Source organism: Tachypleus tridentatus, chromosome 9 (genome assembly GCF_004210375.1).
Source record: "Tachypleus tridentatus isolate NWPU-2018 chromosome 9, ASM421037v1, whole genome shotgun sequence".
In the NCBI taxonomy this organism is placed as follows: domain Eukaryota; kingdom Metazoa; phylum Arthropoda; class Merostomata; order Xiphosura; family Limulidae; genus Tachypleus; species Tachypleus tridentatus.
Genome location: NC_134833.1, coordinates 140,157,432 through 140,178,455, shown reverse-complemented (window position 1 = coordinate 140,178,455; position 21,024 = coordinate 140,157,432). Strand labels below are relative to the sequence as shown.

Genomic DNA, 21,024 nt, shown 5'->3' with positions numbered 1-21,024 from the left:
AATTCCACTATTTGTAGGTAAGGAGTAACCCATGGATTGACAGTGGACGAAGTGGACTGTCTTCCCTCGAGTCTATCAGGGATAGTTAGTTCAGAAAGCCCTTGGATAGCTTCACGGGAAATTAAAGAAACCAACAAATATTCATATTGTATTCAAGTTTGATCAGAAGTTATTAAATAGTAAAACGGCAGCTACTTAGGTAACTTCATTACTAACTCGATAACGTTTGAGCTAGCCAGTTTATCCTGATATTTGGCCTGAGTCTTGAATATTATAGATATTTCCAAATAAGTATCGCTATGCAATAAGAAAAAAATTAAAATAGACCATCACCGTCTGTGACAGTCCCGGATACTTTCATCTATTGGAAGAAAGGGTTGTGATTTCACTGTAGTTTGGGCACATTCGTCTATGTCATCATTGAATGGCACTGAAATATAGAAAAAGATACAATTTAAATACTAAGAAATTATTAGTGAAGGTAAACAATAATTTGTAACAGCATGTAATGCACGCTATATCTAATATATTCAGGGCCGACAAGATATTTCGTCCAACATAAATGACATGCTATTTTTGTCGTGTAAATACCATGGAACATAAACATAAATTATGTATAAATTATAAGCAGCCTTATGATATAGTAGTATTTATAGTAAAAACATAGTGTAACGTAAACATAATATCTTATATTAGTAGCCTTACCACGATATGTTAGTATTTAGTGTGAAAATATAGTGTAACATAAACATAAATTCTGATATTAGTAGCCTTACCACGACGTGCTGATATTTATGGTTGAAATCAAGACACACGCTAGTCTGTCGTGCGCCCAAAATAACTGGTTGCAGGACATAGGACGAATAGTTTAGAGATTTTCCACCTACTGTACCTCGAACTGTGTAAATCCAAACTAACACATATTTTCAGTGGATGTACTTTATCTGACTCTTACTTCAGATAACAAATTTTAAGACAATCCATTAAGAAATACCTAAGATATAACATTTCCAACTTTGATTGAGTGACTCCCGTTTTTTCTTCTTTGCACCAAATGTACAGAAACTTTACTTGAGAGAAAAACATACTTAGCTTTTTATGAATGTTTTTGTTCAGATTTGTTACACTCATAAATCTTTTCAACCTACAGTTAGGTGCCTATTTTGATGACGCAATATAAGCCACCTGTACAAAGTTATTCAAAAACACCGCTCAAATTTGTCGAAAATATTAGTGCACGCTCGCGCAAAAAGCCACATAAGCTATCGATCTAACATTTTTATTAAAGCTTCATTTATAAGTAGAAGTGGACAGATTTTTAGCTTTTGCCATTCGGATTACAGACAGGTGATTTAGAGTAGCTAAATTATAAAGTGAGATGACTTGCAGATAAATATATACTAGTCAGGAAATCAAACTAGATGAGATGTTTCTGACTCAAAGTTTCCAAAGGAATCATTCGAGTGGACAGTTATTACTGATTTTTCATTGTAAACTATTCAGCACAGATTTGCCAAAATTTATGCAATTGAGTTAATTAAATAACGTTTAGCGTCACGTGATATTAGCTAAAGCAATTAGCTTAAATAATGGCGCTTGACACTGATGTACTTATTACATGCAGTTGATGACACTGGAAGTTATAAACACTGTCTTAAAGAAGAAAACCACCACCAAATATTTTAAAGAATCTGGTCGGTTCTGTAAAATATAGTTTCGTTCTGAATAATAAGGTTGCAATTATAAAGTTAATGTTGATTACTAATCACATTCTTACTTCCTGTGATTTGTTGGTGTGTATTGACAAAAGTTATGATATCTAATCAAAAACATCTAATGTGTGAAGACAAAGTGTGTCCAAGAAAGGATGAATGAGTGAGTTAAAGAAACGAAATAAAGTTATTAATGCCAGACAAACTGGTAACTACACTTATATTACTAATAATAATTGTAACTGGTAACTACACTTATATTACTAATAATAATTGTAACTGGTAACTACACTTATATTACTAATAATAATTGTAACTGGTAGCTACACTTATATTACTAATAATAATTGTAACTGGTAGCTACACTTATATTACTAATAATAATTGTAACTGGTAGCTACACTCATAGTACTAATAATAATTGTAACTGGTAGCTACACTCATAGTACTAATAATGATTGTAACTGGTAGCTACACTCATAGTACTAATAATGATTGTAACTGGTAGCTACACTTATAGTACTAATAATGATTGTAACTAGTAGCTACACTCATAGTACTAATAATGATTGTAACTGGTAGCTACACTCATAGTACTATAATGATTGTAACTAGTAGCTACACTTATAGTACTAATAATGATTGTAACTGGTAGCTACACTCATAGTACTAATAATGATTGTAACTGGTAGCTACACTCATAGTACTAATAATGATTGTAACTGGTAGCTACACTCATAGTACTAATAATGATTGTAACTGGTAGCTACACTCATAGTACTAATAATGATTGTAACTGGTAGCTACACTTATAGTACTAATAATGATTGTAACTGGTAGTTACACTTATAGTACTATAATGATTGTAACTGGTAGTTACACTTATAGTACTATAATGATTGTAACTGGTAGCTACACTTATAGTACTAATAATAATTGTAACTGGTAGTTACACTTATAGTACTATAATGATTGTAACTGGTAGCTACACTTATAGTACTAATAATAATTGTAACTGGTAGCTATACTGATAGTACTAATAATAATTGTAACCGGTAGCTACACTCATAGTACTAATAATAATTGTAACCGGTAGCTACACTCATAGTACTAATAATGATTGTAACTGGTAGCTACACTCATAGTACTAATAATGATTGTAACCGGTAGCTACACTTATAGTACTAATAATAATTGTAACTGGTAGCTACACTCATAGTACTAATAATGATTGTAACTGGTAGCTACACTCATAGTACTAATAATGATTGTAACTGGTAGCTACACTTATAGTACTAATAATGATTGTAACTGGTAGCTACACTTATAGTACTAATAATAATTGTAACTGGTAGCTACACTCATAGTACTAATAATAATTGTAACTGGTAGCTACACTTATAGTACTAATAATAATTGTAACTGGTAGCTACACTTATAGTACTAATAATGGTTGTAACTGGTAGCTACACTTATAGTACTAATAATAATTGTAACTGGTAGCTACACTTATAGTACTAATAATAATTGTAACTGGTAGCTACACTTATAGTACTAATAATAATTGTAACTGGTAGCTACACTTATAGTATTAATAATAATTAATAATAATTGTAACTGGTAGCTACACTTATAGTACTAATAATAATTGTAACTGGTAGCTACACTCATAGTACTAATAATGATTGTAACTGGTAGCTACACTTATAGTACTAATAATAATTGTAACCGGTAGCTACACTTATAGTACTAATAATAATTGTAACTGGTAGCTACACTTATAATACTAATAATAATTGTAACTGGTAGCTACACTCATAGTACTAATAATGATTGTAACTGGTAGCTACACTCATAGTACTAATAATGATTGTAACTGGTAGCTACACTCATAGTACTAATAATGATTGTAACTGGTAGCTACACTCATAGTACTAATAATGATTGTAACTGGTAGCTACACTTATAGTACTAATAATGATTGTAACTGGTAGTTACACTTATAGTACTAATAATGATTGTAACTGGTAGCTACACTTATAGTACTAATAATAATTGTAACTGGTAGCTACACTTATAGTACTAATAATAATTGTAACTGGTAGCTACACTTATAGTACTAATAATAATTGTAACTGGTAGCTACACTCATAGTACTAATAATAATTGTAACTGGTAGCTACACTCATAGTACTAATAATAATTGTAACTGGTAGCTACACTTATAGTACTAATAATTATACAGTAAATATGATATCGTTCCGTTACGGTGTTTTTATCAGATGTTAGTAGGCTTAACGTGACATGTCAGTATTTATAGTTGAAATATAGTGTAACACAAATATAAACTAAGGTAATAGTACACTTACTGCACGTGTAACATTGACTCAAATATTAGTAGAATTACAAAGACATTAATATTATATGGTAAAAACTCAATGTAACATTAAACATAAACTCAGATATTAGTAGATTTTGTGTTGATATACCACAACAAAGTATATAATTTAAGACATCTAAAATATAATTTCTACTAATATGTATATATATATATATATTTGTATTTTATTTTTCTTATTCTTAGCTAGAAAAACTTAGTTTGTGCTAAAGACTCTTTATTTTTCAAATTCTAATACGGATAATTTTCAAATGTAATGGATTGGCAGTATTCACGTTTTACAATAACCTCTATATTTTTGTGAAAGAATTTTTTGAGGCTGTTGACTTTGTTCTTTCAGTTGCATATGTATCAACACACGTACTCTGTCCAGTTGAGAACAACATTTTCATATATTGTCAGCTAGATAAAAGAGTTTACCAAAAATGACATCTAAGTGTTTTCATAAAGAAGAGTTTGACGTAGATGTAACACAGTATATAAGTTGGTACTTTATTTACCATATGAAAATACGTTGGTGCTTTATTTACCATATGACGATATTTAAGTTGGTACTTTGTTTACCATATAGCAATGCTTACGTTAGTGTTTTATTTGCCATATGACAATATTTAAGTTGGTACTTTATTTGCCATATAACAATATTTAAGTTGGTACTTTATTTGCCATATAACAATATTTAAGTTGGTACTTTATTTACCATATGAAGTGTAGCATTTCGTGTTGTTCGTCTTCGACATGATGTTTATAGCAACAGTTTCGTCTTCCTGCAAGGACGAAACCTTGGTAGACACCAATTGTTTTAATTCGGTGTTAAACCTGAAGAAGTCCAGGAAAACGTAATTAGAACTTATACTCCAAATTTATGAATTTATTTAAAAAACAACTGTAATATAGCGTGAAAGACAAAGCTTTTGTCGAGCGACTCCTATTGGCCGTGACGTCAAACAAGTTTTAACCCTACCTCAGTTGTTAGAATATTTTCTATTTCCAGATTTTTAATGTACATCGTGGCTTTGTTGCATAGAAAGGGTATTACTATTGTAGATACAGGGTATGATACTGGTATACTTGAGCAGCATCAAAGCAGTTTGGTACTGGCAGGACTGGCTCTTTTTTCATGATCCCATAAATTAGCCCACTAGCACGAGTTACAACAGTTGAGAAACGCCTATAAACTGAAACTGTTTGTTTGTCGTTCAGTGCAAAACTTCACAATGGGCTATTTCTGTTGTGCCTATCGCGAGTTTCGAAACACGATTTTTAGCGTTATAATTTCCCAGATTGAACTCTTAGCCACCGAGTGGGTAACATTGTAATTACAATAGATCCATGAAACCATCCTTCATAGCAGTATTCTAAATATGTTGTTTAAATTCGTAATGTCAGTGAGACGAGTATGTTAAATAAATCATTTTCACACAAAAAAAAAAAAACGATACGAGCATTTTCGAAAGCGCTCACGTTACATGGAATGATGTCCTTGTATGTTTAATTAAACGTATTCTAAAAATTTACAATTCTTACAAAACTTCCAAATTTAATTGGTTTCAACAAGCGTGCTACAATGGATTGTGTAAACTTAGAACGCTATATAAAAATTAACAACAAAACTGTGTAATGAGACTGGTTGCTAAGTAACAATTTTTGTGCATTCCCGCCAGAATTAAGCTATGGTTGGTCATTTTGTGTTGACTTGGCATTCATATATGTATACAAGCATACAGTCACTCCACGAGAGACTCCTAAATCGTTCAAATACTTCGAGAAAAAGATGAAGAAGGATGATATACTCAGCTTCATAGATCGCTACATCATACATTATGATGATAACTCTAAATAGAGAAAGAGCCACTTATAGATATCACTTAAATATATCACTTATAGTAAGATATCAAAAGTGTAGTTAATGGGCATTTATATAAAATACGCATCTAACAAGTCAATCAAGTAAAAAGTGTTTATTTCGCCAATGGAGCTGTTTGGGAATCCATTTCTTTGTGTAATAACTTTAAGCGCAACTAATTTTATTCTTCACGGAAGGTCTTATTTTGATATATATATTCGAAAGTGCTGAACCAATGTCGATGTCAAATTAGAAATTTCTAGTAATCGTGTTATTGGTGTGAACACTTGTCTCAAGCTGGCAAAGCATGATTGTAATTAATTAAACTTATCATAAAACATCAATATAAGGCCTATTGCATTTTTAGAACTTCATTCTTTATGTAGTTTTTTAAGGATTTTCAAAGATTGGAAGAGTGTGTAATAACAGTATTCCAACCACGCTCTCTTCGCCATATCCACTGTGGACGACGCGTTTCGCTCAACCTAAAGCTCATCAGGCTGAGTGTGATACACACACACATACAAATAACATACAACATAAAATGTATAAACTTACAACAATACAACATATATCGTTCTTTCACGAAACTTACTTCAACAGCAAAATATAGATGACGTAAAAAATCAACATGACAAGAGACTCGTACCAACTCACTGTGTTGTCATATATGATCTGTAAAAAAAAAACAGAAACCACGATGACTAACTAGGCTTAAAATAAAGTGTATTGAATTCTATTTGATTACAGTTACAAACTAATGTTTCAAAACACTGTAGATTTCCACACTTTACATGATCAACACAAATTACAGAAAAGCATAATTATTCATATCTTGAATTCAAAACATAGCCGATCGAAATATTCAAATAATCTGTAAATAGAGATTTAAATAGCTTATCAAAACCCATACAGAATATATACAGATAAAGAACTGCATAGCCACTAAAAATCTTCAACAAAATTTGTAGATAAAGTTACGCAGCTTGTAAAAGTCTGTACTGAAAATCTGTAGATCGAGAAAGACAAATAGACAGATAGACGTAGAAGTGGTTTCCGACTTCTGTTCCATTTGAAGCGACGTAAAGATGTCGAGAACGTTTCTATTTTTTACTTCTTGCAAACAGCTGAATTCGGGCTTTGTTATCACATAAAATACATTTGATGTCTCTTATTTCACCATTCTGAGGAAAGCTGCCTTTTAGCTTCGTTATTTCATATATCATATTCTCTTTTTTTTCTCTTTTAAATTTTCTATGTTAGTTACAACGTTATTACTTGATATTAGTTATATATTGCATTTACCGTCGATTCTTCTGAAATTACACGTGAGCTCGAACCCAAGCATCAGGTACCAGAGGCTGTCATCTAATCTGTACTATATCAAATATTCGAAGTTACCGAAACACGAGGATTAATTTTTCGGCACGTGTGCTCGTGTGGTAAATTGCTGTTCAAATGAAAACTGATTCTACCATTGAGCTGAGAACGAAATATGTGTTTGAGCTTGTTACCTAGCAACAAACAACTAATATGGAATTTGTTACCGAGTAAAATATTATTAATTAACCTTACGTTCAGTCACATCAACCTTATGAAACAAAAGTTTTATTACGATCTATCTTTAAAGACAGTTACGAAATAATCACACACACACACACACACACACACACATACTTACAATAATTAAAAGACACCTAAGAAATAATCACACATATATATGTTAATATACATACAATAATTAACACAACGACAGTTAGAGCGTAGTAGGATGAGTCTCGGAACAATGGCCACCAGCTCAATATGATGACCTGTAAGTCACAAAAAAATTACCTGTTGAACAGAAATAAATTTGTTATCAGTCAATAATATTGTAGGTGAAATAAACGACAAACATTATTGTCTCTAGGGGTATTATCTTGCAAAAAATCTGAAGAAGGTATTACTTCACGTCTGAGGGTATTATCTTACATAACTCTGAAAGTATTACTTTACGTAAGTCTGAGGGTAGTACTTTAAAAATTTTGAGGACATTATTTTAAGTACGTCTGAGGGTAGTACCTTAAAAATATGAAGGTATTATCTAACGTAAGTCCGAAGGTATTACCTTACGCCTGAGGATATTATTTTACAAAAGCAAAGTCGACTCTAGTACTGAAAGTATTAATCATTTTACATACAAATTAGTTTTATCTCGTCATGTACATATCTAGTTAGGCTTGTATATAAAGAAATAATTATACTCTACAAGAAGACATTAAACACTGACAGCATCATTAAATTAATGGGTGACGTCATATATGCCAATAACGATTACTTCTATTCATTCTTCTCATCTTTAGATATTTTATTGGTTGGATGTAAACAGTTTGTTTTGTTTATGAAATAGTTGAAGGAACGCGCACGTTCAGCTTGATGGATGTCGACTATCATTTGCCACACGGAATCACTTATTGACCATTTTGGCAACATACTAGCCTACAGGTTATTAAATTATATCCGACGCTAATCAATATATATGTTACGTAGAATTTCAAAGTATTAGGTTGTCCAGAAATAAATGTCGTTTTTAAACTGCAAAGTTTGAAAAAGTATAAACCAGTGTTGTAAAACATGCTTTAATCAAAGTAAGCACCATTTGCTTCAACGCACTTTTGCCAATCTGTAACGATGCTGTTTATGGCCCTGCTGTAGAAATCAGAGTTTCTGTGGTCAATGAACTCCCTGTAAGCTTCTTCTGCAGCTGTCTGGTTTTGAAAGCGTTTATTGTTGAAAAAGTACTTGGAAAAATTAAAATTTGTAGGGGAAAGGTCTGGGGAATAAGGTGGATGAGGCAAAGCCTCGATTCTCAATTCGTTCAATTTTGGGAGCGTCATCCTTGACAGGTCACACAACGCCGATTTTGTTGATCTTCAGTCAGCTCACGCGGAACCTACTTGTCCAACTTTTTTGTCTTTCCAAGCACTCAGGTAGTTAGCAATGCATGATTTGCTTGTGCCTAGCTTTTTCTGCAAGCTCACGTACTGCTGTGCGAGGGTCTATTTCAACTGCTTCCCTTAATGTACTTTCATCTAAAGATGGCTTCCTTCCACGACCTTCATGGTCTTCAAGACTTTCAACTCCATGTCGAAACCTTTGGAATCAACACTGAACTGTACATTCAGTAACAGATCCATGGCAGAATGCCTGGTTGATGTTCCGTGTAGTTTCGGTAGCTTTTTGTCCAAGTTTAAAGTTGTAAAAGAAATTCAGACGAATGTCCTTGTCCATGCTGCCTTGAGGGTTGCAAAACTTACTCTGAATAGAGTTGAAACAGCAGACAATTAAGACACCTTGTAAGCGACAAACGCTGGATTAAACCAACTCAACATTCAGCTTCTAAATGTCATCGTGAGAATTTCGACATTTATTTCTGGACAACCTAATAACTTACCATTAACCAATACAAGTTTTAACATACTTGAAATTCCTAGTACAGAATAAAAAAATGTTTAAATGGACTGATATAAATATATGTTTTTGAATACTGATATAAATTTATTTTAAAACAAAGTTACATTGGGCTATTCTCTCAATTTACTGCAGGAAATCGAAACCCAGAATTCAGCGTTGGAAATATATAGATTTACCGGGGGCTACTAATGTAAATCAGTAATATTACAAGATTAGTTGTGCGATTTATGTACTGGCTGGTCGACATCTTGTGGATGTTAAACACCAATAAAAAACGCCTGATAGGTTTAAATTTATCAGGTGAAATGTTATAACTCTATTCTGTAACTTCTTTTTATTTTATTTTTAAAATTATCCTATAGATAATACTATCAATTTTAACTACTAACACTCATATTTGATCCGAACCAATGAGGACAATTTGCGATATTTATTAAAAGCAAGAGAGAATTTTTAATAACTGCGGCTGTAATTAGATCTAAAATTAGTCAAGAGATGTGGCTATGAGCTAAAAGTCTGTACTTGAAAAATTTAGAGCCATTATTTGAGCTGCTATGCTACGGCTAAAAACTGTGGTACAGCTTACTATAGTAATAGTTTGACGCGTCGAAAGTGAGTATATACGTAACAAATGATCACGAACTTGAATCTCTTCGAAGAGGAGAAATCACAGAAATTACAAAGATTCCATCATTAGCTTAATATGTTATTATCTTCACTAAATGACCACTTACCCGACCTGCAAAAACTCCGCAAATTCCAATAACAAAGAGAACATTAAAGACAGCTGAGCCCACAATTGTCGCTGTTCCAACATCTCCTTTAGTAATAAACACCCCTGAAATCAAAGTTAAGCAGTCTCAAATCACCATTCTGGAGGTTAGTTTATACAACATACAATTCGAAACATCACGAAGTTCCTTCATTTTTATAAATACACCATAACGAGACTACCTCTTAGAGAAACATTGTAGTTTAAACGTAATGTCCAGAATCTGTATTGGTTTGTTTTGTTTTGAATTCTACGCTAAGCTACCTGAGGACTATCTGCGATACCTATTCTTAACTAGACAGACTAGATGAAAGGCAGTTAGCAAACATAGTGTATTCGTATTTTAACACAACTTTGAAAGTATTTCTTTTTGTATTCAAATACCATGGTTAGAAAAATTAACGTATTTGAATTCAGTGGCATTGCATTTTATTCAATGACATAGAATTCGTATTTGATTCCAAGTTGATGTTGTTGCACCTCATTTAAGATAGCCAGACTTGATTGACCTCGCATCGCTACAAGTGCATTTCTTACCAATGAAGATATTTAATGTCTTCGTGTAAGTATTAATTAGTTGAGGTTAAACGATTTGCAATGTTAGAAATCTATAAACATTCTTTGTCCAGTTCTGTAGTTTTCCGGTTAATAGGCGTTAATCACAATTGTAGCCTCCTAGGCCTATAGAGTACTGACTGTAGCTGTCCAATAATATTCTCCTTTGCGCGTTGCATTTATACAAGTCACGGACTCTCTAGAATCTTCACCAATATTCTCGCGCGTTTTCATCATAAAGTATTGTTTGTTTTTGTACTTCCATGAATTCCCTACAAATTTCGAGAATAGGCAAGACTTGCGCAATATATAGACAACATATGCGTCACATACAAAAGGAACACCATACAGAAATAAGGGTAGGCACTTTCTTATCACAAAGCGATATCGAGCTATCTGCTGAGTCCACAGAGGGAAATCAAACCTCTGATTTTAGTGTTGTAAATCCATAGACTTACAACTGTACTAGCAGGAGAGCCCATTTTCATTCAATGACGATACTTTAATATATCGAGTGAGTTCAGACTTGTCATTTTGCCTTGGTTTATCGGGGTTGAGTCTAATTTCTTTCAGCCTAATTTCCTTTCCGGTTTCAATATGGACGTGCTTTTCTGGGTTTCGATACGGTTTTATTCAGCCTCGAGACGTTTACTTTATCTTTCCGCTTCGATACGGGATTTTTCAAATTCGATTTCTTTGAGTCTTAACTGCATTTCTAACTTATCTTTATCACTCAGCTCTGATTTGTTAGTATTCCGCTATTGCTTCCTCAGACAACAAATCATTATCGACTAATATCTCAATAATACGCCTTTGTAGTTCATTTTTTCTCATTGATTTTTTTATCCTCTATTTAAAAAATTTTGGGATTTCAAGCAATTCAATTTTATTATATTTTTCTAGTTGTTCGAGGAAGAATTATACAATAAAACTTTGATAATCGTACATGATCAAATCTTGTTGGCAGTGATAATAATAAATCGATTTAAGATTTATGTTGTAACCTAGAACACATTTTGTTTTTGATTAAGATACTGGACAAGCCACCCATTTATTATGTTACATATTATTGTTTATTTCGGATGAGTTTGTTTGTTTTTGAATTTTGCGCAAAGCTACTCGAGGGCTATCTGTGCTATTCGTCCCTAATTTAGCAGTAAAAGATTAGAGGGAAGGCTAGTCATCATCACTCATCGCCAACTTTTAGATATTCTTTTACGAATGAATAGTGGAATTGACCGTATAATCATAACGCCCCCACGGCTGAAAGGGCGAGCATGTTTGGTGTGACGAGGGATTCGAACCCGCAACTCTCTGATTACAGGTCGAGAACCTTAACTACCTGGCCATGCCGGGACCAAGATTGAATGGAGCCTCCATAAAAAAGGTGTTTTTTATTAACAAACTGAGGCTTTTAAGAGCAATATATTTAGTCCTGCAAAAAAATTTTGATTTAGAGTATGGGCACGCTCTTTAGGCTACATCCGACCCCTTAAGTTCGAACTTGAGTCAACAGTCCATTGTGGATGGGCACTAGGGCAAACAAATATTTCGAATTTTTACTAAGGCTAGGTACCGTCTTCCCTAATTTCAGAGCAAAGGAAAGACAGCCACTCAGCAGTGAACTACTATCCATCATCCTGCAATGGGATTAAATGTCACCCTTATAAATCATCCACAACTTAAAGTATGAGGAATATTTTGTAATATCGCTTGGATTCAAACCCAGGTCGTTAGCTTCGAAAACCAGAGCTAATGAACATTGAAAGCTACTATATGCATGCATGTTATATTGATTTACCTTTAAATATTATGCAGTGTATAAATACGAATTTGACAGAGATGATCAATACACACCTTGCTTCACGTTAAATAAAACACGCTTTCCTTTATTTTTATAATTGAAATAAATATTATACACATCTCCAGTTATTTCCAAGAGTAGGTTTATACTTTATCGCTTAAGTAACCTTACACATTATCGAAGCTTTTACTGTTAATATAATTTCTATAAAATATTCGATCGTATTTTCTTCCTGCTTTTTCAACTATCTCGAGGAAACGTGAAGCAGCCACGTAAGTTCTAAACACCTTCCTTGGGACTTCTTTGCATGTGAGATATATATAAAAAGTAAAGTGTGTATATATATATTTATTTTTAAACTTTGGAAACGTTATATTTTGAAACGTTCTAAGGAATGTGTGTGTCATAAAACAATATTTAGCAAATGCTTCCTCTCGGTTGCAAACGGAGTTAAAGTCTATTGTTTAATACGTGAAGGGATTAACATTTCATGAATAGAAAATTACTAAACTAGTAACTGTTTTCCAGTAGATAATTGTCAGTGCTTCTTAATAAAACTTTCCTAAATTTGGAAACATCTTGTTTAATAACAGAAATATTCAAAACAGATATCGTTTTTTTATACAGTTATAACATCCGAGTCCTAAGTCAGTTAGTCCTAAGAATAGCAATAATAATCAAACGAGTCGATTTAACCTCAACAGAAGTTATTACATTTAGTTACCTACCAAGGATAGCTGTAAAAAGCTCCGGCGCAGAACTTCCAGCAGCCATGAAAGTAGCCCCAGCTACGTCATCACTGAGATTTAGTCGCTATCGAAATAAAAAGTGAAATTAGGTATTTAAAGTGGAAGGTATTAGGCCTAAGCCAATATACAGTGAAAGAAAACCAACAAAAAACACACAATATAATTTCTCTTACTATCTAGATTTTATAATTATTTTAGATTTCTCGTATGACTACGGCGCGAATAAATTATGTTTATTCGTTCTGTTGCTAAACTGAAAAAGTAAATTACACGTAGTTGAAGAACGTTCACAGACCCTGAAATGTATTAAATGTGAACAACTTGAGGTTACGTACTACATTTATATTACAGACTTTTAGTTTACTGTAACGAAAATATAATTTTCAATTTTGTAAGCTGTTTCTAATATACAGAAAAAATGTTATTTCATTAAACAGATTTATTTTCTGTTGGTAATTTAAAACTCAAGACACAACTAGAATTACAGTCAGTAACATAAATAGCGTCACAGTTAATTTCCCTTAATATCAATAAAACATGAAACACAACTAGAGCTACAGTCAGTAACACAGATAGCGTCACAGTTAGTTTCCCTTAATATCAATAAAACACAACTAGAACTACAGTCAGTAACACAGATAGCGTCACAGTAAGTTTCCCTTAATATCAATAAAACACAACTAGAACTACAGTCAGTAACACAGCGCTTAGTATAATTAAAATCCAAAACACAGCTAGAACCTTAGTCAAGTATCACTGAAAACAAAATCACAGATAACACCACTGTTAGCTTCTTTTAATGCCATTAAAATGCAAAACACGGAACGACAGTCAAATATTGGTATCACTAAAACACAAAACATAACTAACATCTCAGTTAATGATAGTATCACTAAAACACAAAACATAACTAACATCTCAGTTAATGATAGTATCACTAAAACACAAAACATAACTAACATATTTCTATTACTATCAGTGAAACAACATAAAAGTATTTTGTTTAAATATGGTTTAACGTGTAACGAACTTTACTGAAACACAGAAACTATTGTCATGTTGCTTCTTATTAGCAAAAATGTGCATGAAAGCAGTTTCGTTTTGATGCAAAAATCAATTGTGTTTTAAAAATCAGAATCAGTAGTGAGTGTATTTGTGTTTTACCTAAACCTGAAAAACTGTCTAATGCTTTACCATCAGCATCGTACTTACGAACATGTGACTTTAGCTACTAGAACTGAAAGTCAATGTAGTAAAACTCAGGGATGACATTTAGCATGGAATATTGTTTTTAAATCATATATTTAAGATTTAAGATAAAAACTAGGTTATTAAAGTTAACTAAGTCTTGTGATAAAGTTATGTGGCTGTCTAGTAAAAATACAGCAAATTAATGTTTGTCTAGTCATTGTAAACACAAATTAATACAGGTAACGAACTCATCAACATCAGCCAACCAAAATGTTTTTTAAATTGGGTTTAGGTAACGCTTCAGTGTGAATAACATATTTTATTCATTGAATTAGGTTTAATTTACAACTTTTCACAGCTTATGGAATTCATTTTAAGGCACAACTGTCACAGGTCAGCAACTGGAACGACTTCCATGTGCGTCACAGGCTCTACAATGGGGACACATAGGTATGGACTAGAATATCTAGCCAAGTAACAAGGACATCCTAGTGAAAATAAACCACGTTGTTAAGCTAACAAAACATATTGTTGAGAAATGGCGTGACCTGTGTGCAGAGGTTTCCCGTCTGGTTCAGATCTGGTAATAAGCTGAAGACACCATGTGCTACAACTATTGTCCTTTGAACAAATTCAGAATTATCTAGCCACTCTGTCGTCTGGCGTTGCCATCTTGGAAAACAAACTTTTTCTGAAAGCCTCCTCTAGCAAACTGAATCAATTTTTTCTGGTTTGTACTGGTTTTGATGCAGTTTTCTATCACTGATTCAGGTCATTCTTACATCTAAAGAGGAATGTACCCCAAACTCTCAAATTACCACCTCCAGCTGGCACTTTTGATTGGATATAATAATCACTGTATATATCGTAAACTTGTGGTCACGTTCTGACATTCCCAAATAACGCGAAAGACTCCAAAGCTGACTTCGCCACTGAATATCGCACATTGCCACTTCGAAAGATGCTATCTTAAGTGTTAACTGAAAACGGCTCTGCTGATTATCTTGGGTTAATTTGGATTTTCTTGAGGGGGTGTCTTGCATGATAAGCAGCCTTAAGCAATTGATCATTACTTAAAATTCTTGATAGGGGCACAGTAAAGACCTCCTGCCTTTCAGTTCCTAGGATACTAATATATTTTTTGCAACTATTTTTTCATAACCGGTTACCACTGACGGTTATCACTTTGGGTAGGCCTTCCGATTGCACTATTTATTTTGGTAATTTAAGAGTCAGTGTCTTGGCTTATACACTGCTGGCCAAAATCTTAAGGCCAATGAACATTTTGAAAAAATATGCATTTTGCGTTGTTAGACTCAACCACTTATTTGAATAGAGCTTCGAAAGATGAAAATAAGAAAAGATAAAATAAAAATAAAATACTATTTTAGCATTTATTATGGAAAATGTGAACATTATGAAATTAGCCTAAATACTAGCTGGTCAAAAGTTTGAGACCATGCTGAAACGAAGCGTCAATCGGTAAACACGTAACGAAATTTAGTCATTTCTGTTCAAGCGTTAGCGTTGTCAACATCTACTGACATCTCCTGTGTTATATTGGGTAAAAACATGGCAACGGCTAGAAAGTTGACAGAGTTTGAACATGGCAGAATTGTCGAGCTGCAAAAACAAAGTCTCTCTCAACGTGCCATCGCTAGTGAGATTGGGCGTAGTAAAACTGCTGTTGCAAATTTCTTAGAAGACCCTGAGGGATATGGAACGAGAATTTCAAGCGGTTGGCCCAAGAAAATTTCGCCGGCGTTGAGCAGAAGGATTCGACGGGTTGTCCGGCAAGACATCAGTTGATCGTTGAACCAGATTAAGGCCCTTACGGACGCAAAATGCAGCTCAAGAACAACAAGACGGCAAGGGAAGTCTATAAATATGGACGCCAATTCCAAACAGTGCATGATCTTCATGAAGCCATCTTCACCACTTTGAATAACATTCCAGCCAGCCTTCTGTGAACACTTATATCGACCATGCCGAAGCGAATGTTTACAGTTATTCGCAATGACGACCGTGCAACTCACTACTGAGACCTCTTGTTGGGCATTTCCTACCCTGTTTAGGACTTCTTTTTTGTATGGTCTTAAACTTTTGACCATCTAGTATTTAGGCTAATTTCATAGTGTACACATTTTCCCTATTAAATGCTGACAAAGTTTTTTTTTTTTATTTTCACTTTTCTTATTTTCATTTTTCGAAGCTCTTCTCAAATAAGTGGTTGAGTCTAGCAATGCAAAATGCATATTTTTTCTTTATGTTCATTGGCCTTAAGATTTTGTCCAGCAGTATAAGTAACTGTCTGGCAATTTGATATTGTTTGATAACATTATTTCATAGTACAACGACTCTGTAGTAAACTCCACTATTCACCTGACAAAGTGTATTTCGCAAGACGTGTTATAACGTACAAAAGTCTATATAACGACACGTTGAAGAGATACATTGAATCCAAGAAGTTATCACCATTGCTCAGCAAGAGTAGAGACGTCATCTGTTACTTGGGTATCGCACATGTCTATTAGCTTGTATTTATGTCACCTGCTAGCTCACATGCACTTGCATGGGCTGGAATTCGCAAGAGGGTCGTAACAAATTCAGAAGCTGAGGAATGTAAAAGTGTCCTCACACACGCCAACAAATATTCCTTACTAAATATCATTATATTAATGTTAACATTGTATTTCTGAACATGTGTTTCTAACTACTAAAGTTCAAACTTAAGTACCCTAAAATGTACTGTGTGTGTGTTTTCTTACAGCCAAAGCCACATCGAGCTATCTGCTGAGTCCACCGAAGGGAATCGAACTTCTGAGTTTACCGTTTTAAATCCGTAGACTTACAACTGTACCAGCGGGGGACTGAAAATGTATTATTCTAAATATTGCACCTCTAAAAATGTGACTTGAGCAACTTAAACTGAAATTTAAGTGTGGTAAAATACAGTTTTGAAATTTATTATTTTCCGAACCACAAAGTGTAACATTTAAGATAGAGAAACGGAATTATTACAACTCATTTAATCTTGTGGTAGAGTTACATGATTACCCAGTAAACATATATCAAATTAATGTCGGACTAATTACTACGGCACGTGACTTCAACAACTAAAAGCGAGGCTTAAGTCTGGTAAAATAATGTTACAAATGGACGTCCTTTTATTGGAAGTAATTTATAAAACAGATTCAAAATTAAATACTCATTCTGAATTTAAAAATTACAACCAGATATATCACATATTTGACATTCATTTACAGCATTGTTGGTCCCTAGTGGCCAGTTTGGTCTTGTATAGTAAAATTTTCGCTTCTTAAAGTGCATCAGGTAAGTTTGTTGTTTTCTTTTACAGTCAATACAAAGCATTTAAAGTGACACTACATTTCAGTAGGGGAGTTACGTTTTACTTTCTTTTCGTGTGTGAAAACCGTTATTGAAACTTTATATTGGCACATTTGCGGGAGTTACTTTTAGAACCCCCTGTACGTATACCCCGTGATGAAATATTAAAATTATGCGAAATTTCGGGTGTGTGTGAAAGGTATAAATTAGAGGAGCTCTGTGTTACTTTTTGTGTAAGTTATTGATAAAAGTTTCAAATGAGTTAAGCTGTTAGGAGGGGCATTCATATTACAATACTTGTTATCTGTGAGAGTAAACTTCTCTGTATTCGAATAAAGAATATTTGTATATGAATATGTTGTATTAATAGGAGTTATATGACAAAGAAATAGCCTGATATTCGACATTACTAAATTACTAAACTGGAATTTGAACAAAACGTTATGAAAACAAAATTTCCAAATCGAAAATCAAACCGAAAATACTTTAAGGTTAGAAACAAAATGTACAAAATGCTCACCACGGAACATTCTTGTAACGAAGCTATAAAATAATCATCGCATACGACGGCCAAAGCATAAAACATGTAGATCGTCACTAGTACATGAATAATGATTGCTCCATTACTTCTTTGCTGATTGGTGAAGAAGTCAGGTGGAAACTCGTGATAGGCTGAAATACATTCAAAATCATTAAATATAATTGGGTGACTGGGCAATTATTTATCACCCAGACTCGAAACTCACAAAGGTTATATATTTAAAGTAATACATGTACATCAATTAAATTTTTATCTATTGTTGTTGGTCATTATTGTAAATATCAGGTCATCCCACCAGTAATGTCCGAAAATTTAATACAGAAAGTGTATCATCATTTCTGTCTTTGTAGAAGGCTTTAATGATTAAAATATGCAGAAGGACGTACATAAAAATGTTCAGACAAATAATAGAAACTAATCCAACTCTACTTTTACAGATCATTAATCAAATAAACCCTCAAGAAGATGGATGTGTTTGAGGAGCACATTAGGTATATAATGCTTTATGAGTTTAAAAAAGGCAATAATGTAACAGAAACTACATGAAACATTCAAGGTGTTTATGGTGTGGAGTCTCTCAATGAAAGAAAATGTCAAAGGTGGTTTCAGAAGTTCAGATCAAGTGACTACAGCTTAAGTGATGTGCCACGTTCAGGTCATCTTGTTGAGTTTAATAATGATTTGCTGCTGGCTGCACTTGATGAAGATTGTGCTGTAACAGTTGAATAACTAGCACAGAAGCTTAATTCAACCCATTCAACAGTTTACCATCATCTGTAAAGCTTGGAAAGGTGTCAAAACTTGGAAAATGGGTCCCCCCATGATTTGACAGAACCAACTTTAGAGCAAGAGTGGACATTTGCACTTCTCTGCACTCTCGTGAATGTATCTCACCTATTTTGGACAGGTTAGTGACTGGAGATGAAAAACTGATATTTTATAAATATGTTAAGAGCCGCAGACAATGGCTCAGTGCAGGTAAACTGGCTAAAGCACAGCCCAAAATGGACCTCCACCCTAGGAAAGTCTTGTTAAGTGTTTGGTGGGATATTGTTGGTGTGATCCACTTTGAGTTGCGGCCACTAAATGTAACGATTGCAACAGACTTCTATTGTCAACAGTTAGAGCGCTTGAATGTTGCACTGACAGAAAATAGGCCTGATTTGATCAATTGTAAGGTGTTGTGTTACACCAGGATAATGCACGGTCACATATAGCAAGGATCACATCTGCAAAGATTGAAGAGCTAGACTGGGATAAACTTCCACATCCTCCTTATTCTCCAGACCTTGCCCCATCTGATTATTATATATTCCGAAGTTTGCAGAACTATTTTGGTGGAAAAGAACTTGGAACACACGAAGATGTCAAAACTACCCTATCTTCTTTCTTTTCCTCCAAATCCCAAGAATTTTATAGAAGTGGCATTCAGAAGATCATGAATCGTTGGCAGGAAGTAATTAATAATAGAACATATATCATTGATTAAATAACATTAAAAGTGTTTGGAATCCTTTCTCTTTTCCTGAACCTTATGGGATGGTCTGATAGTTAAAAAACAGTTGTTTATTATTATGCTCATAGCTATATATTTTGCGGCTACCAAAAGGATCGAACTCTGGATTTTAGCGATTTCAGCACTCAAAAGTCACCACAAAGCTGCATAATGGGTTATCTGTGCTTATCCCACCACGACTACTAGTGTTGTAAGTCCGTAGACATATCACTGTACCACAAATAGGCACCATTTGGTTATAGGGGTCAAAAAGAAAAACACACTAAAATATTTATATATTCTATTCTATCATTTTTATTGCAAAATAATAAAAAGGTGGCTTCTTCATAAATAATATCATATCAGAATATTGTATCACATCCACTCAAATTTCTGATAAAAGATGTTTCAACTTTTCAAGTGCACTGTGAGGACTTTGATAAGTTAAGAGTAACTGTCAAATCCCACTAGTTGGTAAGAGAAGGCTTAAAACTGGCAAAAGGTGCAATTTACTAGCTGCCTTCCTTCTATTCTGTGGCAAGACATGGCCAGGTGGGTTAAAGCGTTCGACTCGTCATCTGAGGGTCGCGGGTTCCAATCTCGGTCGCAACAAACATACTCACACCTATAGCCGTGGGGGCGTTATAATGTAATGGTCAATCCCACTATTCGTTGGTAAGAGAGTAGCCCAAGAATTGGCGGTGGGTGGTGATGACTAGCTGCCTTCCCTCTAGTCTTACACTGCTAAATTAGGGACGGCTAGCGTAGATAGCCCTCGTGTAGCTTTACGCGAAATTCAAAACAAACAAACAAACCTATTCTGTAAGCTACAGTTACGACAGAAAGTGTTCGTACTCCTGCGTCCAGAGTAGTTTTTTGTTCATAACTATATAAAGTATCACGATTAGGCTAATAGACGTATAATATATTATAAATATTATACTAACACACATCTACATAATTTTTTATGTAAATTAAACGACAAATAAACTGTTTATAAACAAATAACCAAAAATACGAGGAGCAGAAAGTGTTCGTACATCTCAAAACTGATATTCCCGTAAAACGTGTGTTTTTTAGTTTGGCGAATAAACTACATTATACCATTCCAGAACTAGACATTGGGTTTATAATTATTGGAATTTAGCCAGCAAAAAATG

At 33.8% G+C, this 21,024-nt stretch overlaps 1 protein-coding gene across 1 annotated transcript in view; it reads right to left on the bottom strand.

Moving 5' to 3' along the window:
- Positions 1 to 21,024, bottom strand: part of LOC143226518 (sodium/potassium/calcium exchanger 4-like) — a 94,358-nt gene that overhangs the window by 41,482 nt on the left and 31,852 nt on the right. The window contains exons 3-9 of the mRNA XM_076457554.1: positions 18,349 to 18,500; positions 13,269 to 13,353; positions 10,144 to 10,247; positions 7,693 to 7,767; positions 6,552 to 6,631; positions 4,811 to 4,929; positions 334 to 430 (exon numbers count right to left, since the gene is read on the bottom strand). Of these exons, the coding sequence (XP_076313669.1) occupies positions 334 to 430; positions 4,811 to 4,929; positions 6,552 to 6,631; positions 7,693 to 7,767; positions 10,144 to 10,247; positions 13,269 to 13,353; positions 18,349 to 18,500 (712 nt within the window). The remainder of the gene's footprint in view (positions 1 to 333; positions 431 to 4,810; positions 4,930 to 6,551; positions 6,632 to 7,692; positions 7,768 to 10,143; positions 10,248 to 13,268; positions 13,354 to 18,348; positions 18,501 to 21,024) is intronic.